This window comes from Molossus molossus, unplaced genomic scaffold (assembly GCF_014108415.1).
Source record: "Molossus molossus isolate mMolMol1 unplaced genomic scaffold, mMolMol1.p scaffold_m16_p_19, whole genome shotgun sequence".
NCBI classification, from domain to species: domain Eukaryota; kingdom Metazoa; phylum Chordata; class Mammalia; order Chiroptera; family Molossidae; genus Molossus; species Molossus molossus.
The window spans coordinates 35,199,657-35,226,647 of record NW_023425354.1 but is presented as its reverse complement, the minus strand read 5'-3'; the positions used below and the strand labels follow the sequence as shown (position 1 = coordinate 35,226,647).

The following is a 26,991-nucleotide window of genomic DNA, read 5'->3' as shown; positions in this document are numbered from 1 at the left end:
GCTCCCCAACAGAAGACTCCAGGGCATTAAGACTTGGAAATTCCTGGCTCCACCATTCTCCCAAGGTTCTATCGAGCTACCTGTGTGGGTTTCGAAGGGGCCTGAGTAGTTTAGGATGTCAAGGACCCTAGTCTGATAGAGAATACAGGCAAAGCTTAGGGCCCATCCCAGCCTGGGCCCTGGGGAGGGTCAAACCCTGACTCTTCACTATCACTTTAGCTTCCATTGTTCCTTTCCAACAGATCATTTTCCATTTCAAAGAAATTACAACACTTAATCATCTAATGAGCTCACTTCCCATACTTTGCCGGGCACAACCACTTCTGCTCCACATGGTCTAAGCAAACATTTGAAATGCCACGGTTTCCTTCTCTCAGTGCTTGGAAATCACCCAGGCCCTGGTGCCTACTCAGCACATTCTGGCTCTTACTTCATCCTTGATCATGACGTTGCCCCTGCTCTCTGCCTCCTTTAAAAGGCAGACAGAATGGCCAGAGCAGCCAAAGGGACGGAGAGGTTGAGGCCAATCCAGAAACCTTCCGCTCTCACACTGAAGCTCCCACTCACACCCTCCACCATGAAGGTCTCCCCGGCTCTTCTGTGCCTGCTGTTGGCAACAGCCACCTTCAGCACCCAGGTGCTTGCTCAACCAGGTAAGGCCCTGCTTTTCCTAAGCTTGACATTTTAGCGACTGCAGGTACTCATATCCAAGCAGGAGTCACCCCGGGCTTGTTGCATAGCCTGAGATGGAGACAGTGAAACCAAGAGGCGCAATGGGGAGAGCCATCATGCCCTAGCTAGCCGGAGGCACGGCCAGAATGTGATGGCCAGGCCACTGAGGCCAGTCCCGTTGACCTTTCCTGAGACCAGCTTTGGGACACGAAATGCAGCCAACACTTCAGTGACCTCACACTGTTTGGGGATGTGGCTCAGAATAAAGGACCGTTTGTCACTGTGGCTGTGAAGGACATTTCGGGAAGTAGTGGAGAGGAAGAAACAACAGCTTGAGGGTTCAGATTTTGATGATGGTCATTGTTTCCAGAACAGTGGCTGTGTCTAGAGGAGAAGGACCCAGAGGCATCTCAGCATGTGACATGAGTTGGCCCTAGAGCCAGGGGGACAAAAAGCTTGGAAGCAAGGTCTTAGAGCTTATCTTTCCAGTGTCAGAAGCTTTGGATCCGTAACCCCTTATAATAACACTACAGAATTAGCCTTGTTACCCAAGATTTTTCCCTTCCCAGTCAATAATGGGGGGCCCCATAGTTCAACAGAGGACACTGACTCACAGGTAACAGAAGGCACTGAACTTGGGAGTGGTGGGCCCTAGACAGAACTCGTGTTATTCCTGTGTCTGCCTTCTCCTTCCCTTGCAAACGCATGCTTACGGCACATCCTAACGGTCTCGTTCTTTGCAAAATGTTTTCCAGATTCCGTTTACATCCCAGTCACCTGCTGCTTTGGTATGGCCAGTAAGGCGATCCACATCCGGAAGCTGAAGAGCTACACGAGAATCACCAATACCCAGTGTCCCCATGAAGCTGTGATGTGAGTGAACCTGACACCCTCAAGGGAAACAGGTCGAGAGTTATGTCCAAATGAGTCAGATAAATATACCATCCAATCAAAAGGGCCCTTTGCCCCATAGAGAGACAGCCCATGGGAAGGAACGCGCCACCCCCTCCCTAGGCTCCCATTCTAGGAGCTTGGTCAGATCACCCCAGTGTCTTCAGCCAGGAGTCTGCAGGGCTTCCCCAGGGAGAGCAAGAGGCAGCTTCCTTTTAAGGCCTCGTTCTCCCATCCTTCCCCTTCCTCTTGTCCCAGCCCAGGCCCTTCACCCAGAGAGCAAGGCTGATCATGTTTGGGAGCCAATGGGTCACACTCCTGGGCAAAATTCTCAAAGTGATCCATCTAATTGTGCCCACAGCTTCATAACCAAAATGGACAAGAGCGTCTGTGCCGACCCCCAGAAGAAGTGGGTCCAGAATTCCATGGCTCTCCTGGACGGCAAGGCCCACGCCTGAGGCCTGGAACCATCACACCTGGCTGAGCGACAGTCGGAGCCCAAGAAAACCTTATTTATTTCCCTCAACCTTTCCCAGGTGCAGAATGATATCATTTTATAATACTGTACAAAAAAATGGCACTTTGGTTCATAATTTAAAGCGCAACATTTCTGAAATAATATTTAATTACATTTAAGTTATTGATGTTTTGACTTTATCTGCCTTAAATCCTAATGAATGTAAAATCCGACGATGTGTCCCTTTCTGTGAGCCCAGTCAAGGTCACGGTGAGATGTCATTGTTCCCTCTTACGTACCTTTAGTACTGGGTGGTCCTCCGTGGGCCATCGGAGCAAACCACTTCCGTTTTTTTTTGGCAAATCGGGGCTTTTGTAAATGTATGCTATGTAATGCTGTTGATAAAATTAATGTTATTAGAAAACTATGGAATTTTCAAATATATATATATAAGTTTAAACTCCTTGGTCTTATTGTTTATGGGATGGCGTTTAGCTGGGAGAGAGAAAATGGCAGCAATGGGTGGCAATTTGGGGCCCAGGGGCCACCCTGTAAGAAACCTTTGGGACTCCTCTGAGGATGAGGGAGAACCTAGCAGGACAGATCCAGCTGTCTCAGCCCTTTGGCTGCAGGCCCTAACACCACCTGCCCTTACTCAACGGGGTCTTGATACCTTTCCTCACCACACCTAACTTCACCAAGTCTCCCTCTTCTTTTTTATTTTCAATTAGTATTAATTTATTTTTGTTATAGATGAGTCTCCTTTCCCCCCTCTAAACAACCCCCTCCCCATCCCACCCCCACCCCCAGCATTGTTGTCTATGTCCATTCGTCTCGCATCTACCAGTCTCCTTCCTAATCTCTTCCAACATCTCTGTAAAATCCCAAGTGTTCACCATCTCATGTATCTCTCCAACCCGGGGTAATACCCCAGACATGAAACCTAATCTAAGAGGAAAGTAAATGTTTATTACCTAGAGATCCACTCAAAGCTTTCCACTGAAGATGAGTCTTCAACAGGATTGGTCTTGAGGGGTGGCACCCCCCCACCCCCAAATCCCTCAGAGTTGGTTTGGGCCTAGGGGTGGGGGAAGTGAACCAGAGGAAGGAATCCCATCAGGTTAAGCTCTGGAAAGACAGAGGAGTTGGGAGATTTTTTTTTATCCTCACCTGAGGACATTTTTGCATTTATCTTCAGATAGAGCAGGAGGGAGAGAGGGGGGAAGAGAGAGAGAGAAACATTGACGTGAGAGACACATCGACTGGTTCCCACCCACATGACCCCAACCAGGGCCGGGGACACACAGCAACCAAGATCCATGCCCTTAGTGGAAACCGAACCCGGGTCTCTCTGGTCCGCCAGCTGACGCTCTAACCGCTGAGCCAAACCAGCCAGGGCAGGAGTTGGGAGTTTTACAAATAAAGGTTGGAGCCAGATCGTAGGGGCTCTTGAACTTCCAATGGGAAGTCAGTGAGTCATCGAGAAGACAGCAAGTGTCACCGTCAGAGGCAGGAGTCGGGAAGAGCAACCTGGCATCTGAGTGCAGGAGACAGTGCGAGGGGGGGGCCTGAGCGCGGCCACCCCAGGGGTGCCCAGGAGAATGGGGATCTAAAGCCGGTGGTCATGGGGGCAAAGTTAGGAAGAATGAGCCGGACAGAGCGATAGGCTAACCGTTGTGGAAGAAGGAGAAAAACTGATCCAAGGACACAGACCCTGTTCTTAGCATCTTGCAAAGCAACCATGTATTCCGAGGGCTGGCAACCCTGAGACATACAATGAATGTATCTCCATCACCAGCCCCCGAACCCCAATCCTAAAAACGTGCAAGCCTCCATTTGAAGGCCCGGGACTGCCTTTCCTGGATAGCCACGTAAAATAAAACCCCTTGTACTTCTCGAGTGCAGCCGGCTCCTTTCACAGAGAGGAGGCCCCCGTACTGAGGCACCAAGACTGGATGCCTCGCTGAAGGAAAGAGGGTTGCTGTCCTGCGGACCCCGCTCCTCGGGGCCTGTCACTGGCGTTGTGCGGAGATGCCGCGGTTCCAGTGCGCCGGGAAGCGCGACAAGGCCAGAGGCTCGGCTTCTGATCCCCGAGCCGACCCTGACTCTCCGTGTCCCTTCGGGCAAGTCGATTTCTCTCTGGTATCAGGATACCTCATGCAAAAGTGGAACCAGCACTGTGTCTCAGGCAGGAGTTGAGGGGTCCTGGCACAGGACCCCACACGCCCCCGCCAGCTCTAGGAGCCACATCTTTGGGGAACTTGGCGTTGTCTGTCGGCTAGGGGAGGGGGAGGGTGCAAAGTGCCTGGAATTAAAACCGGAAGCCAGGTAGGAGCCCCACCGATGGGCAAACACCTGTGTGTAAGTCAGACAGATCCATTCTGAGTTTATTCTTGTGTATGATATACTTTTTAAAAAGTATTAAGCATAAGACTTTAGACCCAAAAGGGTGCATACCGCGTGATTCCATTTACACGAATTTTGAGAACAGTCAATGAATTCGATGGAAGTCAGAGTAGTGATTACCTCTAGGAGACGAAGCATTGACTTTAAAAAGACACAAAAGAACTTTCAGGGATGTTGGAAATGTCAGTCTTGATGTGAATGGTGGTTACATGTTATGTACATAGATTAAAAAGTAATCAAGCTATACCTGTAAGATTTATGAATTTTATTATATGTGAAATATACAAGTATATAAAGGAAATTTGAAAATATGTTTTAATAGTCTGAAGTTGTTCATACTATTGATCCAGCAATCCAACTTCCATGTCTATGGTGTAAACAGTGATGCTGATAAAGATTTATTATAGGCTGGCCAGTGTGGCTCAGTGGTTGAGCATCGACCCATGTACCAAGAGGTCACCAGTTCGATTCCCAGTCAGGGCACATGTCCAGGTTGTGGGCCTGATCCCCAGTGGGAGGCATGCAGGAGGCGGCCAATCAATGTTCTCTCTCATTCATGTTTCTATCTCTCCCTCTCTCTTCCTCTCTGTCTCTCTAACATCAATAAAGAAATATATATATATATGATTTATTACATACATGAGAGCATTACTTGGAATCCCAGTGAAATAGACCACCCGCCCAGTAGCAAGGTACAGTCTAGATAACTATTCAGCCATTCAGAAATTAAGCAGTTGAAGGATACACAATGACTTTGACAAGGTTTTAGGTTTTTGACATAACGTTGACAAACCTGAGACTAACCGGTAGCTAGTAAAATTCTTAAACTTTTCACATGGAAAGAAAGAAAGACCAACAATATTTTTTTCTGTGGTCTTATCTTAATGCTGATGGCTGTAAAATATTTTTATTCTTTTTTTTTAAAGAGTTATTTCCCAAGTATCCTAAGTCAGCATATATTAAAAAAAAGGGGGGGGTGTAAAAATGTTCCTGCAAAATTGCTGCCCCTACAGAAAAACTTCTGCTTTTTTTGTTCACAGTTCAGCATGTGCCGAGTACAAGACTTTTTCTATCTGTGTAGTCATAGGATGGGGCAGTCCTAGGCATTCACCCTGGGAATTTCCTAAAAAGAAAGCAGCCAAAGCTGGAAGGTGTGAGCACCTGAATGGACCGCAGAACTCATAGTAAGATGCCAGGATCCCAGAGGGCAGGGAGACACAGCTCTGCTTGCCTGGGACCATCCCGGTTCCCCCTCTCTGGTTCGGAAGAGAAATGACGATGATTCTCCCACAGCGGAGGGCCCCTCTGGCTTCTTAGATCCCTCCAGCATCAGTCAGGATTCATGTTGGACTGGCCACCAGTCCAGAGAATGCTCAGAAAGATGACTCCATTGCCTAGAACGGCAGTCACAGGGCTTGCCCTGACGGTCACCGGTCACCCTTTTCAAAGCGAGATCCGGCCCCTTGTGGAATGTGGGTAGGCTGGGAAGCCTTCGTTGTCAGGACGCCATTGAAGGCAGGGCTCCAACACGCCCTGCTCGGCCCGGGTGGAAAGGACACTGTTGCTGGGGAGTGGGGTCTTATTAGCAAAGACGCATAGGAGAGAAGGAGCTGTGGAGGAAAAAGTAAGGTGTCTTCCAACACTGACGGGTGCTGGCGGACTTGACCCTTCGGTGTCTCCCGGGGAACGCAGATGGTGCTGGCTCCTTCCCTTTTCTGTAGCCACCCCAGCCGCTGGATATTTGTTCTGGAAAGCGGAAAGGTTGCCCTTTGTCAATATGCCTTCGTGCCCTGAACAACGAAATAAGTCGGACAGGAAGAAGTACGAGGACAAGGTGGCCCAGCTCTGCTGCCCTGAGCAATTTTAGTTTTAATCTGACATAGAGCAGAGCTCCCCATAAGTGATTCTTTGAGCGTAGACTTCAGCCAGTAAACTGACCTCTGCAGACCACCATGTTCGCACCAGGGCGTGAGCCGTGTGGCGTGACACAGCAAAGCACGGAGGTGGCCCGGGACGCTTGGATGCTAAGCCTCTGCGGCGACACAACGATTCCGAAATCACGGAATTCTGTAGTTCTAGGAGACTTCTGTTGTGTAAAGATCAAGTCATTGAGTTGGAAAAGAACCTGCTAAACTTCTGCTCCAAACATCACCGAGCAATTGGTGCAGGACGTCCATAAGCTCCCACACTGTTGAGAGCCGGGGTGAAGTTTTGGATCTCCAGCGATTACCATCCATTGAAAGCCTTTACCAGCAAGTCTCCGTATTTCTGTCCCCAGCGCGCAGTCACCGTGGTTATACGGCCGCAGGCTCCGCTGGGAAAGGGTTAGGGCAAAGTTTACAATATAAAGCGATGGACTTCCAGATTTAGCAAAAATATTGCAAGGGGCATGTGTGTTACACCATTATTCATTGTTTATCTGAAATTCAAATTTAACTAGGTGTCTTGTATTTCATCTGGCGACTTGGTATGGCAGGGCCCTTCCTGAAAGGGACCTGGTCCCCCCACCCATCAAGGAACTTCAGGTCTATGAACTGGCTTAGGTCTGATAATTCTACATGAAAGCTAGCATTTTCCGCCTGAAGTCAAGCAGTACCGTAGGAAGTATTCCATCTGTATCAAGTCTAGAGATCCCCTAGTCATGACCACGGATTCCGGCTGCTCTCCGGCCCTGGGGCTTCTTGGGGTAACGGTGTCCACCTTGTCTCTGCTGCTTAACAAGCCCCAGAGCCCATTCCTGCCGCTGAGATCCAAACCCCTTTCCATTATAGTGAAACCGGACAACGCATCGGCCTGGGCCGCCTGTCACTACTTGAGCCAATTAAGCAGAGACAAGGTTGAATCGTATATGAGAGTTTCTTCCAACATTGCCGGCAGGATGGGGGAGCAGTGGGTCGTCCTGCAACATCTGCTCTGCCCACCCGCTTGCCAGCTGCTTTCAAAGGGTAGAGAAACAGCTCTGGCCTGTTTGGCTCAGCAGTTAGAGCGTCGGCCCGCGGACCAGAGAGTCCCGAGTTCGGTTCCCGCTAGGGGCACGTACCTTGGTTGCAGTTTGTCCCCGGCCCCGGTTGGGGTTGTGTGGGTGGCAACCACTCGATGTGTCTCTCTCACATTGATGTTTCTCTCTCTCTTCCTCCTTCTCTCCCTCCCGCTCTATCTGAGGATAAATGCAAAAATGTCCTTGGGTGAAGATAAAAAAAATATATATATAAAGGGTAGAGAAACAATGGCAGGCAAGGGGGGAAGAATGTGGGCCAGGGCTGCAGGGGCTGGTGGCCAGTGAGTGGCAGTTAGGAGTCCAGTGTTCCAATAGTCAGGTTGTTCCTCTTTCCATGAGGTCAGGTAGCCCCCTGTGCTCAGGTTAGGAGAATGGACAGCATCCCGAGGTAAGCCCCCAAGGCACACACCTCCCAGCCCGGTCAGAGTGGGCTTTTCTCTAATCAGAACAGAGCACCCATGACTAACACTGCCAAGGAGGATTCACATTTCTTATCTCTGCGGCTAGTGCACCGCTATCTTTAGTTCTCTGTTCTATTTCTCTCTCCTGCCCCTTTCAATAGCAGCGGTTCTCCCAGCGGGTCCCCAGACCAGCAGCGTCAGCATCACCTGGGCACTGCTGGGTTAAGGACAGGATCCACGGCCACTGTGCAGGGCACTGTCCCAGCATCATCTTACTCGACTCTCACGACATCACGATGAGGCAATAATTAGCTAGCAATGCCTCTTAGGGGCTCGGCAAGTTAAGCAATTTGCTTCGAATCACATAACTAAGCAGATACAGGACTTGAACCTGTGTCTGGCTGACTCCAGATTTCAGGCTCCTAGATGCACTCTCCTCTGAAATATTGGATCCTGAAGCAGAGGGAGGGGCAGACAGGGGTCCTTACAGCTGGAGCGTCGGAATGTGCACTCACCCACTCAATTTGGAGGAAAGTCTGGGACGGGCGTGTGGGATGGGTTCTAAGTGGTGAAGAACATACAAGGTTCAGTGGGTCGAATCCTTTGACATGGGTCCACTTGCCCAGAATTCGGAATTGCGTGTATTAGCATTAACACCTGGGAGTGATGTTAATGCTCAGCTAGATTGGCTGACTGGAGTCTAGACTTAAAGAAAAGCCTGAGGTCGGTGAGGGTGAACATTCTGGAACTTCCCTGGGAGATTAGGAAGGAGTCCAAAAAGCTCGGGGGGGGTGGATGTGTTGAAATGGATCTACTATGTACAAAGAGCTCAGCCATCCCCTATCTGCACTCCCGGGGAAGACCAGGGGACACCTCCCTTTGGGGGCATTGTGAGATGTTGTCGTGAGGTGTGAGAGGCGGCAAGCCATGTTCACAGCTCTCTGGTGGCTGTTGCCGTGGATGAGAGACGGTCACGGGGGAGCTGTAACTCCATGCCGCTCAAACTGGAGTGCGCAGAAGAACCATCGGGAGGGCTTGCTCCCTCGGTCTGCCGTACGGATCATGTAAGTGATCATGATGCCAACAGGTGTTATTTTCCGTGCTCCTAAAATATATGAGCCGCCCCCTTCTAGAATCCCATTTGGAAGATATACTGCCAGGGTCCACTCCGGCTCTCGAACTCATGTCGGTCAGGGTCCCAGGAAAGAAATCGGTGATGCTTCAATAGGAAGGATTTGAGGAAGGTTTAATAAAAATGTCATTGACCAAGACGTGGGCTGGGTGTGGAGAAACCAAGGGCGCCTCGGCACTCTGAGGTGACTAACAGGGTGGAGACCACCACTGGAGCTGCAGAGAAAAGGACAGGATACTGTTCCCCAAAGCTGGAGAGAGTCATGGGGGGAGCATGGAGAGGGCCACCCAGAGAGAAGTGAAAAACCTCAGCTGAGGGCTGGCTGCCTGCAGGCTGAGGCACAGGGGAGACAGCAGAGAAGTAAGCACTTCACCTTAACCCTTCTCCCTCTCTCCAGTGCCCCGAGGGGCTCCCCAGTGCCCAAACCCCACCTGAAGTCAGAGGACCTGCAATCCCAGTCATGAGATGCACACAGGTGAGCTGCCCAGGCCCCAGGAGGATGGAAAAGAATGGAATGTGTGTCAGGGGGGACAAGCTTGCAATTTTCCCTTTCTGTTGGTTCTTGAAAAGCTTTTGCGTCAAAGTTATATAAGACGCAGAAAACGAGTTGAAGAGTGTAGACTTTTTTTTTTTTTAATATTCTCTGGAAGAAATTGCATAAGACTGAAATGATTCATTTTTGGAATGCTTTGGAGGAATGAGTTGTTAAAGCCCTTGGATCCCCAAGGGTATTTTGTGGGAAGATTTTCATGTACTGATTCCATTTCCTTAATAGACTTAAGAGTTACTTTTCTTTTTTGTTTTTGTTTTCTTGCAAGCTGGTAACTTATGTTTTGGTGGGAGTTCATCTGTTTCCTCTGAAGTAAATTTGCTGGCATAGGTTCTTATTTTCTTCTCGGTGTCTGCAGCCCGTGGTGTGTCTCCTCCTCTGTTGGCTGTTCCCGTCTTCATCCCTTTCTCCATGGTCGGTCTCAGGAGCGCTTTGGCTTCTCTAGAGGCTTGTCAGAAAACCAACGTTGGGTGCATCAGTGCTTTCTAGTTCACGAATCTTGGCTCTTACGTTTCTGCCTTTTACTCTCACTGGGCTTGTTTTGCTGGAGTGGAAAGATTCTTAAGAATAGGGAGCAGAGAGGAGAGTATTCCAGACAGGCACGAAGAATAAGCCAAGACTGGGAGCAAGGGTGGCAAATAGGAACCCAGGCAAAGGGCCTGGCTGGGCTCCTGTGGGGTCCCCGCGGTCGCCCTCCCCCCGCCACTGCAGCTCTGCCCCAGGGCCCAGCTCAGGTGCACACCCCTCCATCAACAGCTCGAGAAACTCGGTAGATGTCCGGGTCAGGGACCTGGACACACCGGTGGTTTTCCAGCCGGAGCCGTCTGTGCCCGAGGTGCAGAAGAGGATGCCAGGGTGCGACGCGAGGAGCCCCTGTCAGCGGAAGTTGTTTTGATTTGGCTCAAGTATGGGACTTGCGCAAAAACACAGGTTTGACAAAAGGCATCTGCCGCTGGATGCAAGTGTGAAACCGCCTTGGTGGCTATATGTAAACAGATACATCTTCTCTGCCAGGTCACTGCTCCCTTCCCACGACACTAGGTTATTTCATCATCCCTGCAGCTCCGTGACCTCCCTGGCGTGGGCATGAGGAGGGTGGTACCTCTGCGCTCTCTCCACCGGAGCTGCAGGTGGGCTGCTCTGAGCCAGGCCCTGGAACCGGGGACGGCTCCCTGCGGTGGGAGGGAGGCGGAAGGAAGCGCCCGCCGGCTGCGGCCGCAGCTTCCCTCTTGCATTTCCTGGAAAACGCTTTGGCAGCCCCGCCATCAGCTCAGCAGATTCAGGACCCTCTTCATTTGGACTTGACCATGACCCTGCCCTGGCAAACATCTGTCCGGGAGCTCCCACCCTCTGTGTTTCCTATAAAAGGCAGGCAGCGCGGCCAGAGGAGAACAGGCTGAGACAAGCCGGGTCTGCAACAGCTCTCGGCCGAGGTTCACGCCCCCCTGCAGCATGAGGGTCTCCACGGTGGTCCTGTGCCTGCTGCTCACCTCCAGCACCCAGGTGCTCGCTCAGCCAGGTGAGGCCCCTCCCTCCTCCCTCTTCTCCGTTTCTCTCTCCTTCTAGGGAGTCCCAGAGCCCCACTTCCCAGCCCACCAGAGATCCCGAGAGCTTCACTTGAACATCTAGTTTCAGAAATAGCAAGTGGAGCTCTGGCCGGTTTGCTCAGCGGTTAGAGCGTCGGCCGCGAACCAGAGTCACAGTTCCTGCTACGGGCACGTACCTCAGTTTGTCCCCGGCCCCGGCTGGGGTCGTGTGGGTGGCAACCACTCGATGTGTGGATGTTTCTCTCTCCCGCTTTCTTCCTCTTGCTCTATCTGAAGATAAATGCAAAAAAATGTCCTTGGGTGAGGATAAAAAGAAAAAGAAGAAAAGACAGCGGAGCCAAGAGGAGTCCTACCTCCCCCCGCCCCACACCCCCACCCCCAGCCACGGCAAAGCCAGAGTAAAAGCCAAGCTGCCCACTCCAAATCCAGGACATTTTCTTTGGCCCCAGCTGATCTCCCCAAACTCTGTGTTGGGAGCTGTACCCGAGATCTGTCACAGGGGCCTCCAAGGTCAGCAGTGATGTGTCCCCACCGCACATCACTGAGAAAACAGACTTCAGGTCTTAAGCCGTATATTCTAGGTCCTACTGCCGCGGGGCCGGGGGCAGGAGCGCTGGCCCTGGGCGGGTTCGACCCCGTCCACCTCTTTGCTTTCCTTGTCCCGCAGACGCTCCCTGCTGTGGGCAAGCCGAGGAAAACCTAGCCCCTCCTAACGGGCTTTTTCTTTGTGGCTTTATTTCTAGATGCACTCACTTCCATGTCCACCTGCTGCTTCACATACACCAAAAAGAAGATCCCTCTGCAGAGGCTAAAGAGCTATCGGGTCACCACCAGCCAGTGTGTCCGGAAAGCTGTCGTGTGGGTAGAAACCCCTGCTCCCCTCCAAACGCACCTCGGATCACCCCATTCCCCAAAGCCCCTGATCTAAGTTCTGCCCCAGAAGACAGACATCAGACTAATTTAGGGCCTTATACTTGGGGGGTAAACTCTAACCAGACTGTGTAATCCAGACCCTTCTGCTCGTACATTAGAAGCAGGCGCAGTAACGTGCCATCGGAATGGGCGCCAGCTCACACCCTCGTGGCAGCTTTGGTGGCCAGACCACCTTCCTCCAGAGTGGCACACACAGCGACATACATCCAGAGGCCCCTGCTCTCCACACCTTTCCTTCTCTTGCGTAGAACCCCCAAAAGTGTTTCACCTAACTGTGCCGGCATTTCTTTTCCCACAGCTTCAGAACCAAGTTGGGCAAGAACATCTGTGCCAACCCGAAGGAGAATTGGGTCCAGAATTATGTGAAATACCTGGATCAAAAGAGAACCTGAGCCCTTCCAGCCGTGCACGCTAAGACAAAGCCAGGGTCTGAAAACTGAATTGTTCTATTCTCCCCTGATGAATTGCACTGTTATTTTTAAATAGGGTGTTTCATGATGCAAAACTGTTTTGTCTCCTCCAGCTGGTGTGGCTCAGTGGTTGAGCGTCAACCCATGCACCATGAGGTCGCTGGTTCGATTCCCGGTCAGGACACATGTCCAGGTTGTGGGCCAAATCCCCAGTGGGGTGCATGCAGGAGGCGGCCAATCGATGTTCTCGCTCATTGATGTTTCTGTCTCTCTCTCCTTCTCACTTCCTCTCTCTCTAAAATCAATAAAGGAAAAAAAAAACTGTTTCGTCTTCAGTAATAGTTATTATTTGAATTGTTGCTGGTTTGGTGTTTATTTTAAATATTAGTAACCTTTTTGTTTTTTATTTTTATAATTGAATATATTGGGGTAACATTGGTTAATAAAATTACAGAGGTTTCAGGATCTGTGTATGATACAGCATCTGTGTATTGAAATGCATGTTCACCAGCCCAAGTCAAGTCTCCTTCCATCACCACTTATCCCCCTTCACCCTCCCCCACCTTCCTCCTCTCCCCTTTCCCTCTGGTAATCACCATTCTGTTGTCTGTGTCTGTGAGGTTTTTGTGTATTTGTTTGTTTTGTTCTTTTGTTTGTTTGTTTTGCTTAATCCCTTGACCAATTTGTTAAAGGGAGGCCCTGAGCTATTTGGCCGTGCGGAGCTATCCCTCCTCCGGTAGCTGCAGGCAGGGTCTCTCTCCCGCCGAACTTGCAGGGGTGGCCCCGCCTGTAAGGATGGTGGGGATGAAGGGCTACTGCAGCCAGGGAGGAAGGAGCCTTGGGGACACCGGGAACACCGGGGGTTGTTAGCTCAGCATGCTGTTGCGGAAAGAAGAACACAACTGTAGGACGGCCGACATTTTGCGGAACATACATTTTGTTTAAAATCTCTGACGGTGGTGTTTTCCTTGAGTGTAACTTCCAGTCAGTAGGGGGCACTCTAAAGTTCAGGTGGATGGCAGCAGGTGCTGGAGAAATGTGGAAGTAGTGAGCTCTGGCCGTGACTCGCCTGGGCTCCTCTGAGGGTCAGGGAGGGCCTGGCTTACCAGATCAGAGTATTCTAGAACAATGGCTCCAGTCCCAGCATCAGCCTCTGACTGGTCTCCCTGAAGCCCCTTCCCACCAGGGACAGTCCTCTGTCCTGGAGCAACACACACTACGTGCAGTGGACCCCCAGGGGACACCAGCTGACTCAGTCCTCATTAGCATTGGACTTGACAGAGAAGACAGGACAAGATCAACCCTGGGCATAGCCATAGCCAGATTTTTTTTTCTTTATTTATTTTTTTGTTAATCCTCACCTGAGAATATTTTTCCAATGTTTTTTGTGTTTTTTTGGTACGTGCCCCTAGCAGGAACCGAACCCGGGACTCTCTGGTCCACAGGCCAATGCTCCAACCAGTGAGCCAAACCAGCCAGGGCTTCAATGATTTCTAGATATAGTGGAAGGGAGGGAGGGAGAGGGAGAGAGACAGAGAGAGAAACATTGATGTGAGAGAGACACATCGATGGGTTGCCTCATGCACAACCCCAACCAGGGCCAGGGTGGAACCTGCAACCCAGGTATGTGCCCTTGACCAGGAATCGAACCCAAGACCCTTGAGTCCATGGGTCAACTCTCTAACCACTGAGCAAACCGGCCAGGGCCATAGCAAGGTTCTTCCAGAGGAGGTGCAGGATGGACAAGAGGGGCGAGGGCCTGGACGGAATACCCCTGTGGTCAGAGGTGGGCCCGGAATGGAAAGCTAGTGATCAAGGGAAGGCCGCGCTGCCGCTGGGGAGGAGCTGCAGTGCCAGGGCGGCAGCTGGCGGGTCATTCTGAAGGCGGAAGGCTGACGCCCAGTGATGTGGAGCCCTGGGAGGTCAGGGGGTGTCGGAAGAGTAGCCCGTGGCCTTGGGCAGGATGGAGTTGGTAAGGGAGAACTGAGAACAGCCTGGCCCAAGCAAGAGGAAATGGCGTAGGCAGGGCAGCCCTGGGGCAGGGGGAGGGGCAGTGTAGGAAGAACGGGCTGGACGTGTGACATGGAGGACCCTGGAGAAAGAAGAAGCCCTGAGACACAGGCCATGGGACCTTCCCCCCAGAGCCATCAAGCTGGTCTTTAAAGGGGTGCCAGCCCGAGACCCAGAGTTCTCTGGTCCCCCTTGCCGTTCTCCCGAGTCACACATCACACGAGTTGGGGCTTCTGGTTGTCCTCCTATGTGCACCAGGCGCCCCGCTCTCCCCAGACTGCTCCCTCCTTCTCTGAGTGCTGCTGGCATCTCCATCTGACGGACCCAGCCGTGCTGGACACTCACCAGGACCCTCCCGGGGAGGCCCTGCTGCCCCACTGTGCAGGGGGTCCAGTGAGGAGGCGTCCTGTGCCATGCTGTGCCACGCTGTGCCACGCTGTGCCACGCTGTGCCAAGCAGTCACTGGCATCTTAGGACACGGGAAAGAGTTCTGGCCTGGGAGGCAGGAGCCCTGGGCTCTCACGCCGGATCCAACCCTGACTCGCTGAGTATATCAGGCCTGTCCGTGTCCCTCTGCAGCCCTCAGTCACCTCATCTATAAAATGGGGCTGGCAACAGCTTGCAGCAGGTCACCTCACAACATCCCCTCCAGCTAGAGCAGCTGTGACTTTGGATAGAGTCAGTTCCTGAGCCCTCTGGGTGGGGCAGGGAGGGAGGGTATCCTGCACCCATGTGTGGGCCTAGCCCTGGGCACCACTTGCTGTCACACTGCCTGTCTGGAAGCAGAGAATCTACATCACAGCTCCAGTCACCCCCCCCCCCCCCCGCTCCGGACAGAGACAGTCAGCCGAGAGGGGTCAATCACTTATTGGCTCCTATTGACAAGAAGTCAGTTCCCTCCGCACCAGGTTCAACATGTCTCCCCTCTCCCCCCGTCCCCGGCCCCAGCTCCTCAATGCCCATCAAGTGTGCACCCTGGAATCCCCATGGAGTCTAAGAGACACAAGGAGGCAGGAATGGAAGATTTTATAATTTAAATATATAAAGTGTGACAACATAGCTTATCAGGACCCACCAGACCCCCCATGACCCAACAAAGCTGGTGTAGAACTGGTAGAGGGTGGAGGGTGGAGGGTTGGGGGTCGGGGGGACGTATAGCCTCAGGGTCTTGAGAGTCCAGGGTAGAAAGGAATCAGATCACAGTTCCACTGGCTAGCATGGTTTTATCTTAGGCAAAATGTTCTCGACCCATGTGTCTGTCTTCAAGGCACAGTTCTTCTGGCCTCCTCTCATGCTGAATCTGTGAACAGAACAAAAAAGGCACCGAGTCACCCACTGGGTGCCACACACAAGTCCCATCCCCCCTCCTCACTGCTGGGGGCTCCCACACTGCTGTCTCTGTGAAACATGAAGTCGTTGCATCAGACCTGGGGCTTGCACCCCAGGAGGGACACCCAAGCTTCAGGGAGAGCTTATTAAATTGCATTTCCTAGACCTCTAGGATTTCGATCGGTGTGTCACAGTGGAGCTGAAGGCTGGAAACATTCTGAGGATTAGCTAGCATGGAAAATTCCCCTCCTAGGATATGTTAGAGGGGAACATATCTGCTCCTCCTTCAAGGTTCCTAAGGACCCTGTGGTGCAGCCCCCTGCTTACTCTACTTCACCGCCGAGGAGTGCAAAGGAGCCAGGAGGTCTTGCTACCTGGATAATGCAGGGCAGAAGAGTTACCTGCCCAAGGTCACCGAAGACTATAGGATGGCAAATCTGGAGTCAGGAACTGATCGTGACCCCCTCACTCTTTTCACTATGCAGCAATGCCTGGAGTTTTCTAACAATTCCTTCCTCTGAGCATAAAATGTTAGGATAGAACACTTAGCTCCCTGGAGCTCCAAGAAACACAAGTCACTGCAGAAACACAGGCACACCCTCCTGGCGCGAGGCGAGGAAGCGCGGAGCTCCCCCTAGCGCCCACACTCAGCTCTGCACCCAGGTTTTGATGGCTTCACTCCCCGGCTTTAGAAACCTTAATCTGGCGGGACATCGCCACCTGGCGGCCAAAATGCTAATTCCAGGTGCGCTGATTTCTGTTCTCTGGAGGAGGAAGTCAGGCTTTGGACCACAGGGAATAGACTCACATGACGCCGTCCTCGTAGGAGCAGGAGGAACTAGAGTTTCTGTAGCACCGGATTCTCTTCGGGGAAATATGTTTCTTCAAAAAACTGAAGCAACATTTGGAGAGTGAACTCTGCACTGCAACAGAAAAACGGAAATGGTTGGCATCAGTTTCTCAACCTGGATTTCTTTCTGCTCTTTCAGGATGGTTTTAAAAAAAACAACAAACCCTTCCAGGACCGGCTCAGGCTTTGGAACCTCATTCACAGGGCCCTGGCGCAGCACCGTCCCATCAGCCACCTAGTTCTGTGCTTAGGCGGAGTCGGGACGCTGGGGTTCAGATGCTAGCTCCCCACAAACCCGCGGGTGGCCTTGATCAAGATGAGCCCTCGCCTGGGCTCCACACCTCCCCTCTGTAAGATAAGACCTTCTAGACGGATTTCTAAAGGCTCTTCCAGTTCTGACACCCCACCAGCAGTGTGGGGTTCTGCCCCAATATTTGGGTTCTAGGGCTCTGGATCTCATCCCCCGGGGTCCTGTGAGTCTGGTGCATGCAGGACAACCATGGTCCGAGAACCCTTGGCAGGATTAGATGGAGTTCAAACTGATACAATGACAAGGGGAGAGCATCCAGGAACTAGTCAGCTACCCAACTCACTCTCCAGAATGCCCTGCTCCCCCAGTCCTAGCTCTGTCCTGACCCCTGATCCCCACTCTGCCAGTTTGTACACCCCCTTTTCCACACCACCCTCAAAAGACTTGCATCCCAATCCTAGCTCCTTCCTCCTGGTTTTACTGTTCAGCAAGCCCCTTTCTGGTACTTAGTATCAGGTTGGGATTCTCCAAACAGCCTTGGAAAGTGGGCTTCATCAGCCCCACTTTAACGATGGAGAAGCCAGAGTGTGAGAAGTTAAGTGATTTGCCTAAGGTTAGCTGAATGTTACAACCCTGGGTCCTGACCTCTGCCCGTTACCTGCTGCATTATGGAGCTAAGGCCAGGTGCCCCCTCAGCACCCCCCCCCCCAAATTGGACCAATAACCTCACAGCCCCCATCCCTCAGTCTGCAGGGTCTGGGTGAGGCAGGGCCTCCTTTCACAGAAGTAGTGGCTCAGCTGTCTGTGGTTGCCCACACCTGAGGTTCTCCACTGGCCCTCTGCCCCCACCTGGTCCAAGTCCTCCATTCCCCCTCTTCAGGAAGAACTCATCCTGAAGCCGGGGAGACAGGAGCAGTGAGCCCTGCCCGCAACCCCAGAGCACCTGCCTGCGCTGCTGCCCTCCCCAAGGTGAAGCAAAGGGACTCGGCCCCACTCACAGCTCAAGCCGTTCGCATCCTGCAGCCACACCCCCGCCACCAGCAGGCACACCAGGGCCAAGGTGATGAGCTTCATTGTGAGCTTTCTGGCTCCGACCTCCGTGGACTGGTGTGGTCTTGATGAGTCTGGAGGTGTTCTCCTCTGGCCCGTCCTGCAGCGCCCAGGGGTTTTATAGAGCTTTTTTTTTTAATGGGTTTTCCCAGACCCTGGTGCAGAGGTGGGGAAGTCACCGGGAGAAGAGGTGGGAACTCATGTCCAATGACCACATTGACACACCTCTCCCACCTCTCTGAGGGTGTGCAAGTGTGTGGAAACTTCCCCACGTGCTGGAGAGATAAGGATCTTGAAACAAACAAGTAGGAGGTATTCCTCCGAGACTTGGTGAGGTTGAGTGAGAGGAAGTGGCCCGTGTGGCTCCTCCGGTCCCACATCTCCTCATCCAGGGATGCAGCCACCGGGCCAGCTCCAGCAGAACCGCCGCGCTCTGGGACAGCACTGAGACACACCTGTGTTTGATTCTCAGTCCTGCAAACCGGCCCCTGTGTGAACTTGGCCGAGCCATCTACCCGCTGCATGATGGATATGACAACACGTGCCTCGTGGGCATGTCCCACGGAGGGCTGAATGGCAAGGAGCACCCAACCGAGGAAGGGGCTTGGGTATGGACAGTGAGACCTGAAGGAGCACATTCATTCAGAAATGCCAGACAGTCCGGCCGGTGTGGCTCAGTGGTTGAGCGCTGACCCAGGCACCAAGAGGTCGCTGGTTCGATTCCTGGTCAGGGCACATGCCCAGGTTGTAGGCCTGATCCCCAGTGGGGGGCGTGCAGGAGGCAGCCAGTCCATGTTCTCTCTCATCGATGTTTCTCTCTCTCCCTCTTCCTTCCTCTCTCTCTCTAAAATCAATAAAGGAAAAAAAAATTAGAAAGAAATGCCAGAGAGAGCTGCAGTGGGGGCAAAAGGAAAGTGACAGGAGTGAGGATAAGACTGGAAGAGAAGCGACTGTACAGCGACGGAGTGGCCAGGTCATGAAGCCACTGTGCGCAGTGCTTGCAATGAGTAGCACATAATAGGTGCTCAAGAAAAAGCAGCTGGGCCGAACCTGTGAGTTAAAATCAGGAGGCCATATGCTCATAGGGCACTGGCTGAGCTGATCTACTTGGTTGTACACCCAGTAGCTCCTAAGTGCGCAGTGGCTGTCCACGGTCAAGCGGATGAAGTTCAGGCCACTCTCCTGGTCATTCGTGACTCCTCGTGGTATGTCTCCGTGGACTCCTGCATGTTTGAACATCTGCAGCTCCCTGAATTTGCCACATGCTTTCCAACGTCCAAGAGTTTGCTTTCGCTGTAACCTCTGCCTGTAGGGCCCTCCTCACTGTCTCCCTCTGTGAACTTGCCCATTTCCAGTGCCTTTATCTCTTCAAAGACCCTTCTGCCATTTCCATTCAGCCTCCTTGGAAGCCCCCTGTGCCGGCATCTCCCCCATGAAGGTCTTAGATCTCTGCCACCCCTCTGCTCTGTGCGTGCTTCAGATGAACACCTGGCTGGGCATCCTTGCGTGTCAGAGTTGAATGGTCCTAGAAGACCATCCCCAACCACAGCTCTTCAAGTTTCCTGAGAGAGCTTTTGATTTTTGTTTTCTTTTAAAGTATTTTCTTTATTAATTCTAGAGAGAGAGGAAGGGAGAGGGAGAGAGAGATGGAAACATCGATGAAGGAGAACATCGATTAGCCGCCTTCTGCATACCCCTCACTGGGGATCAGACCCACAACGTGGGCATGTGCCCTGACCGGGAATCGAACCAGCGACCTCTTGGTGCATGGGTCAGCGCTCAACCAGTGAGCCACACCGGCCAGGCCTGATAGAGCTTTTGAAAAATGCCTTGGCCTCGCCCTGGCCGGTGTGGCTCAGCGGTTAGAGCGTCGGCCTGCGGTCCCAAGAGGCCCGGGTTCGGTTCCCGCTAAGGGCGCGTACCTCGGTTGCAGTTTGTCCCCGGCCCTGGTTGGTCGTGCAGGTGGCAGCTACTCGATGTGTCCCTTTCACATCAATGTTTCTCTATCACACTCTCTCACACTCTCTTCCTCTCTCTCCCTCCCGCTCTATCTGAACAAAAAAATGGAAAAAATGTCCTCGAGTGAGGATAAAAAAAAAAGAAAAGAAAAATGCCTTGGCCTCATCTCAGAGCCAGAATCAAAACTGATGTATCTATCCATGTCATTCAGGCCCCAGAAGGGAAGAATCACGTATCCAGTATATTCTCTTCCTATTACAGATGGGGAAACAAGGTCTAGAAAGAGGAAACTGACTTCCCAAGGCCATCCTGAACATTCACTGCAGAGACGGGGCTATGGACACTCACGTCACCTGGACATCTGACCTCCACGTCCAATTCCCATTCATCCCGCCTGCTGCCGCCTGCCGCCCTAAAAGCACTAAAAGTAGTGGAGATGACCGACCGGCTGTTGGTGCCCCTCCCTCTGTCCTTGCAGATGGACACTCTGTATTCCTTCACCGTCAGTTCAGTGAGGTTTGGGGAGAAAGGAGACAAAGATGTGTGATCAATCTGCTGAATGCTGTGACCATAGGTCTTTTATATTATTTTTATACTTATTTTTGTTACAGATGTTTCTCCTTTTTCCCCCAATGACACCCTCCTCCCAATCTCCCCCGCCCCCCGTCCCTGTCCCCAGCATTGTTGTCTATGTCCATTGGTTCCATATGAGTGTATATAAGTTCTGTGGTTTATCTCTTCCCTCCCCCTCCACCCTCTCTTCTAAAGTTTGACAGTCTGTACCCCTCTTCTGTGTCTCTGGGTCTATTTTGTTCATCAGTTTGTGTTGTTCATTATATTCCACAAATAAGTGAGATCACGTGGTATTTGTCTTTCTCTGCTTGGCTTGTTTTGCTGAGGATAATACTCTCCTGGTCCCTCCATGTTGTCTCAAAGGTAAGAGATCTTTCTGGCTTAACAGCTGCATAGTGTCCCACTGTGTATGTAGACTCACTTTGGACATGGAGAGGAGAGGTGTGGTCACCCAGGACATTCTTTCCCTGCTCTTGGGTGATGCCGCCGGCCCACTCCAGAAGGGTCGGGCTGCTCCTCCAGGCACTCACGTCCCCTCCTCCCGCCACGGTGAGCCCAGGCCCGGAAAGCTGAGTCATGCCTTCCCCTTCCAGGCTCCTCGCACCAGAAGGCACTGGCTGGAGGGGACGTCCCAGCAGGCAGCATCGAGGGCTCCACACGCGCCTGCCTACCCCAGCCTGGCCTCTTTCGATCCGAGGTGAGGGCCAGGCAGTAAGTGCATCAGGACTGTGTGTGCCCTCGAGTGAGGCGGGTCAGAACGGCGCAGGGCGGGTTGATAGGGAAGCAGTGTTCTCACAGAAACCCCGAGCCACCTGTTTCTATGAACAAACCTTTTCTTAATGAAGACGTTTGAAAACCAGGAAATGCCTGTAGAAAGGTTTTCTGCTCAGTCATCTTGTATGAAACAGCTACCCACCTCTAGACCGGGCCCCAGCCGCCTTCCGAACACTCAGCCCCGAGCCAGGCCCAGCAAACGCCTTGGGATTCAAAGCTTTCTCGTGGCTCCCAGCCTCTTACACCCTGCCTGGGTCCCTCTGTCCCCCGTTTCCGCTCTCACACTCAGCATTTTGTTCCTTTAAGGAGGCCCCTCTTGTCCAGTCCTCAGAGACCCAGTGAAGGAGGATTGAGCATCTCTTATAGCAACAGCAAACCCTCAGGGGCCCAGAGGAAGTCGGCGTGAGAGCCATCGGCTGTGCCTTGTGTGTGCACTGACCGCTCACCCACGGTGCTCGGCGGGAGGACCAACGTCTGGATTCACACGGTCCTGCACGATGCGGCCACACGGCACCTTGGCCGTTCTGCACACACATGGGGACCTCGGTACCCCTTCCGCTTCCGCCTGGGGTGCTCCGTCCAGCCGTCTCGGGCTGGCCTGCTGCAGGCTGTCGGCCTGAGCTCACCTGGTGAACCCGGCTGACTCCTGGGCAGGCAGGTCCAGACTCAGTGTCGCCTGGTGGGCCGTGTCACTCCCTGGTCTGCAGGTAGCCAGGGAGCCTGGGGGCCTCGGGCCAGTTTTCACTGGTGACTAATCTCAGGCCGTGGGACTAGGTGCTCTTGGCAAGGCCGTACACTGGGGTGTGGCCAGCTCTGTGGTTTGGACGGAGGGCTTGTACAAGACACGGAGTGGAAGAAGGCAGTCGCTTCTTTCGGTTTGAAAGAGTCCAGGAGAGGAGACGATGGGGTGGGGTTCTTCAGTGGAAAAAGCGTAAAAACACGGAGAGGGCGTCTCGGGGTCGGCTGAACACCTTCCGCGGGACCTTAGGCGGGACGCTCTCTTTCTCTGGGGCTCCCTGTCTTCACCTGAAATGTAGGAAGGTCGACCTAAGTCAGTGCCTCTCTTCCCGGGAAACGGGATTCGGGTTAGGATTACGCGGGAAACGTGTATCAAATGGCACGTGCCTGAACCCCACTCCGGAACGTCCTGTTCTGAGTCGAGGGCAGTTGGGGTATCTTGAAAAGCCCCCCAGAGAGTCCCATTTCACTACCTCACCCATCAAAGCCCGTAGCCTGGGTGGTCTCCGAGACCCTCTGTGGTTAAGCACCATGGCCCTCTGGGTCCCCAAATGTGGGCAGACTCCTGCCCACCTGCCACACCCCAAACGGCCCCCAGTCCAGCCCTGCTGGAACCGGCCTTTCGACTCAGGCCTGTTACGCTGAGGGGCCTTCTGGGAGGTCACCCTTCCCTTCCCGATGAGGGTCCAGGGCATTTAGATCCCACCTCCCCTGGGAGCCACGGGCCACGTGTGAAGCGCTCCCATCTGACACTTAGGAAGCACCAGGAAGCCAGGAGCACAGAGAAGCCTGCGAGGCTGGGCGGGGCTTGGATTCAGAACGTTCTGTGGGCTCAGTTTGGTGACCCTTGAGCTGCTGGACCCTGAATCAGAACTGTGAGTACTCAGGGAGTCCGCGTGGGTCGGGGCTACCATCCACCCCTGGTGCTCCATCCTTCAGTCCTTCCGCCCTCACCTCGCCCCAACCCCGGAGCGGGAGCCCCCGGAAGAATCGGGACACGCTGTCTCATGTCGGACATGAGCCATAGGCGGCCACATGGGCACCGGTGACTGTGCCCTGCAGAGAGCCCTGCTCTCCGCCCGGGCTGGACTCTCCCCCTGCGATGCTCTGGCTTTGTGCTCGTGTTTGGTGAGCGGGGCCCTGGAGGATTCCCACAGCCCATCTGAAGGTCAGGGCACTGTGCCAGCTTTGCAGGAAATGGTGGAAAAAATACCCCAGTATTTCCACCCTACAGAGAGCAAGGATGCCGGGGCAGGAAGTGGCAGCAATTTGACTCCAAGATATGCCCACCAAAACCCAGCGAGGCCACCATGACCAGGCGACACGCCCACAGCTGGGAAAGTCCCCTGAGGAGCCCTTCTGTCTCTGGGGAAGCAGATGGACATTCTGGCCCCACCACAACCCATGAGCCATTTCCCAGCACATTCTGTACCCACAGCCCAGGGAGCCCACGTCGGCCGGGCAAGGGTGCTCTCCTCTGTGTCCCTCAGGCCTGGCCGCCAGGCTCAGCCCAGACCTGGCCCTTCTCCGAGAGATGCCCCCGTCACCACACTGGACCTCCTGGGCTCCAGGTGAGCTGAGCCGACACAGAGAGTGCACTGAGCTCCCACAGGCCACCCTCAGATCCGGAGCCCGGCCTCGGATTCACAGACGTTCAGGAATTCAAGTCTCCTGGCCACCACCTTTAAGCTCTAATGGGGCAGGTGCAGGGCTTGGGGTCCAGACACCTGCATTTTTTTTTTTTTATCCTCACCCGAGGATATTTTTCCATTTTTTGTACAGATAGAGTGGGAGGGAGAGAGAGGAAGGGAGAGGGAGGAAGGGAGAGAGAGAGAGAAACATCGACGTGAAGGGACACATCGAGCGGCTGCCACCCACACGACCAACCAGGGCCGGGGACAAACTGCAACCGAAGTACGTGCCCTTAGCGGGAACCGAACCTGGGTCTCTCCGGACCGCAGGCCGACGCTCTAACTGCTGAGCCAAACTGGCCAGGGCAAGACACCTGCATTTTAACCCACAATGCCACTGACTAGCACCTGGTCAGTGCTGACCATCTCCCTGAACCCCGGAGTGATCATCTCTGACACAGCACAACGCCTCCCCGTCAGGACCGAGTGTGGACATGTGTATGAGGGCTTCCAGCTCGGGCTGGCCTGTCACCCTGGTTTCTGGACATGGCCGGTGTTTCCTCCCGCCCTCTTGGTGCACCGGAGGCTTCTTTGCAGCTGCTCTGAGGAGCTGATTCTAAATTGGCGGGGTCCTGTTTCTCCCCTGAGGCCGGTCGCCTAGCGTTCTGGGGGTCTCGGGAGCCAAGTTCACACCTGTGGTCAGGGCTCCTGTCGGCCAGATCCAGGCAGAGACTGCAGTGTGTGTCCCCCAGCCCGCCCCCGGCAGAATGGCTCACATAATTGTCAGGGTCTAGTGCAACGTAAGCATGAGGGGTCCCTTATTCACACATGAAGACTCAAGAGCACGGCCGCAGAGACCGCACGGGTCACACACCCTGGAGCTGCCCTCCTGCCACGCTTCAGCTTCACGCCAGACGGGCCCCCAAAGGCTCGCTCCCCGGAAGCTCCCCCGGCGCACTCCGGTCTCCCAGGCCTGGTTTGGAAGGCGACTCTCCAGAGTCCCACCACGACGGTTTGATCAGTCCAAAGCCTTGACATAAATGTATTTCCCAAAGGAGCCAGAAGGATGCATTTCCCTTCCCACAGGTATTTCTCCAGGTGACACACCGACCTTCAAGTCACACCCCACCCAGGCCCAACTCCTCAGCAGAGTCCAAGACCAGGCTGCTGAGGCGGTGGTGGAGAAGGGGCAAACATGGAAAACAGAGGTGTTCTTTCTGCCGACCTGGAGGGGATCCTACCCCACTGTTTGCAGCTGGGAGTCATGTCAACCAAAAAGTTCTCCCTCCACCAGAGAGAGCATGAGTCAATCATGGAACACCTAGGCACCAGGACAGGTTAGGGTAAGGGGATTAAAGAAATCTGTCACCACCCTTCTCTGCCACCTCCTCAGTTCACCTTCAGGTGTCATAAAGCAGGGAGATGGGGCCGATCACACCCTTGCCCCTCCTGTCTTGCACACAATCACACCGGCGTGCTGAAAAGGGAGAAGCAACAGAGAGCCTGCCTTGGTCCCACCTCTGCCACTCTTGATCTCTGTCTACATAAGTGTCCTCACTATATGTTATGAGTTCTAACCTGTCCCCCGATGAGCTGGCTGGCTGCAGTGGGTGTTCAGCAAAGACAATGGCTACCAACCTTACCTCTGCCCACGTGTCTCCCTCCCCAGCCAAACTGAAATGTTTCACGCCATTCCCTCCGTCCCCTCCTTGCCCACGTTTTCAATATGCTGCGCACTAGCCTCTATCTCTACCACGTCACCCAAACTGCAGTGGCCACGGTTACCGGTGACCTCCTTGTTCCTAAATCCAAGGCTCTCTGGGTTGTTGTCTTGCCTGACCTCTCAGCACCCTTGACCCGGCTGACCCTGCCTTCTGGCAACATCCTCGTGCTGTGGCTTCTATGACAGGTGCCCCTCCTGGTTTTCCTTCAGCCTGCATGTCTGTTACTTCTCAGATTTGGTTAGAGGCTCCTCGTCGGCCATCCATCCCTTAATCTTGATGTGCCAGCCCTCTGTGGAAGAACAGAGGTTGGTAGCTAACATGACTGTGTGCTAGGCACTACTCTAAGCCCTTAAATGTGTTAACCTGTCTACTCTTCCTCACAGCCCAGGAAGTAGGTGTTCTTATTATCTCCCATTTCAGAGATGAGGGACCTGAGGCACAGAGAAGCTGTCTGAGATTACTTAGCTAATCTTGGCTACTCTCTGACCCCGCTAGTCACCAGGCAGGTAGGGTTCCAACGCAGACGGCTTCTGCCCTGCCTCTTGGCACTTGCCTCTGGGTGTTGCCCAGGTGTCTGAGGTTATCCTACACCCTTCCTCCTGACCTGGCCAGGACAAATGCCCTGTGTCATCTCACCTGCACATTCCGTGTGGTTAGACCGGATTGCACATCTTTCTGGAGGCATACCCTGGCATTTGCAAATGATCCTGTCTGTGAAGAAATCGCCTCTCTTTTTCATCACATTGTGACCTTCTTTCTACTGTCTAGAATCACCTGCTCTGTAAGGCCTTCTCCCTTCCTCCCACCCCCCGCTCCTCTCCGGGTCCAGGTGCTGTGCTCCACCTTCTCGTCCGGACGCCGAGCTCCTGGCTGAACACAGTGCGTGTGGGACGCTGGCGAATGCGCAGGCGAACTAACCAGCTGGCCGTGTCCAGGTAGGACCTGCGACTGGAGCCTCGTCTGCTCTGTTTTAACAAACAACATAAAAACGAAGTCTTCATACTCACCTGGGTGGGGAGGCACAACGATCAGGAAGGTGTTTTCCCAGGCTGAGGCTCACCGCCACTGGACGTGCTGACTCCTGCCATTTCCCCAAATGTGGGAAACTCGACTGCATCATCTGCAGTAGAGGGGACTGTGCGGGCAACTTCCCAAGGCAAAAAAACAAGCCCCAAAACAAACAAACAAAAAAGAAGTCTTCAAACATATCCACACACACTCTCCAGACCCAGAGGCTCCCCTAGGCAGTCCCAGCCTCTGGGGCCATTTTTTCTGGTCTGCACAGCCCTGTGGCCACAGGATCATGCCAGGCGCACAGGGGACGGACCAAGGCCACCTAAGAAATGAGTTTTCTCCAGAGGACTGCACACGGAGCATCGCTTTCTGGCCTTCGCATCTGTGTTTCCAGGGCGAGCCTGGGTCGCACCTCACCTGTATAAATCAGTAAGCAGGCAAATGCAGCCTGTCTTCACTAATTCAGGTACATCAACGGAAAGGCAAGTTGAGTTTCAGACAGTTATTAAATAAATGTGGTTTTCTTACGTTCAACCGTATATAACTCCTCCTAACAGTGTTATTGGCCTGAAGGCACTTAGGAGACCGGCTTTCATGGAGAGTTTATCGGGATTGCTAATTAGCAGAAAGAACCATTGTGATCATTTTAAAGTAGTTGGAAGCAGATTAAACCCACTGAAGAGAATCCACCA

At 53.2% G+C, this 26,991-nt stretch overlaps 3 protein-coding genes and 1 pseudogene across 3 annotated transcripts; 3 read left to right on the top strand and 1 right to left on the bottom strand.

Annotated features, from left to right (window-relative positions):
* The first annotated feature begins 487 nt into the window (after positions 1–487).
* On the top strand, positions 488–2,021 carry LOC118634834 (C-C motif chemokine 8-like). Its single transcript, XM_036269649.1, has 3 exons — positions 488–653; positions 1,428–1,545; positions 1,925–2,021. Exons 1-3 carry the CDS (start codon positions 488–490, stop codon positions 2,019–2,021), a joined length of 381 nt encoding a protein of 126 aa, XP_036125542.1.
* Positions 2,022–10,915: 8,894 nt separating this feature from the next.
* Positions 10,916–12,540, top strand: LOC118634851 (C-C motif chemokine 13-like). The gene is made up of 4 exons (XM_036269683.1): positions 10,916–11,026; positions 11,798–11,912; positions 12,286–12,414; positions 12,511–12,540. The coding sequence occupies exons 1-3, from the start codon at positions 10,960–10,962 to the stop codon at positions 12,377–12,379; spliced, it is 276 nt and encodes a 91-aa protein (XP_036125576.1). The 5' UTR covers positions 10,916–10,959; the 3' UTR covers positions 12,380–12,414; positions 12,511–12,540.
* Positions 12,541–15,619: 3,079 nt separating this feature from the next.
* CCL1 (C-C motif chemokine ligand 1) lies at positions 15,620–17,910 on the bottom strand. The gene is made up of 3 exons (XM_036267716.1): positions 17,835–17,910; positions 16,545–16,659; positions 15,620–15,707 (listed from the first exon to the last, which is right to left on the bottom strand). The coding sequence occupies exons 1-3, from the start codon at positions 17,908–17,910 to the stop codon at positions 15,620–15,622; spliced, it is 279 nt and encodes a 92-aa protein (XP_036123609.1).
* Positions 17,911–26,284: 8,374 nt separating this feature from the next.
* On the top strand, positions 26,285–26,439 carry LOC118635173 (annotated as a pseudogene).
* The last annotated feature ends 552 nt before the right edge of the window (positions 26,440–26,991 follow it).

Coding starts and splice junctions, on each gene's coding strand:
- LOC118634834 (XM_036269649.1), top strand. CDS start 488: ATGGCCAGAGCAGCCAAAGGGACGGAGAGGTTGAGGCCAATCCAGAAA. Junction 654..1,427: donor CCAGGTGCTTGCTCAACCAG/GTAAGGCCCTGC, acceptor AATGTTTTCCAG/ATTCCGTTTACATCCCAGTC. Junction 1,546..1,924: donor TGTCCCCATGAAGCTGTGAT/GTGAGTGAACCT, acceptor TTGTGCCCACAG/CTTCATAACCAAAATGGACA.
- LOC118634851 (XM_036269683.1), top strand. CDS start 10,960: ATGAGGGTCTCCACGGTGGTCCTGTGCCTGCTGCTCACCTCCAGCACC. Junction 11,027..11,797: donor CCAGGTGCTCGCTCAGCCAG/GTGAGGCCCCTC, acceptor CTTTATTTCTAG/ATGCACTCACTTCCATGTCC. Junction 11,913..12,285: donor TGTGTCCGGAAAGCTGTCGT/GTGGGTAGAAAC, acceptor CTTTTCCCACAG/CTTCAGAACCAAGTTGGGCA.
- CCL1 (XM_036267716.1), bottom strand. CDS start 17,910: ATGAAGCTCATCACCTTGGCCCTGGTGTGCCTGCTGGTGGCGGGGGTG. Junction 16,660..17,834: donor GGATGCGAACGGCTTGAGCT/GTGAGTGGGGCC, acceptor TTTCTGTTGCAG/TGCAGAGTTCACTCTCCAAA. Junction 15,708..16,544: donor TCCTACGAGGACGGCGTCAT/GTGAGTCTATTC, acceptor TTCTGTTCACAG/ATTCAGCATGAGAGGAGGCC.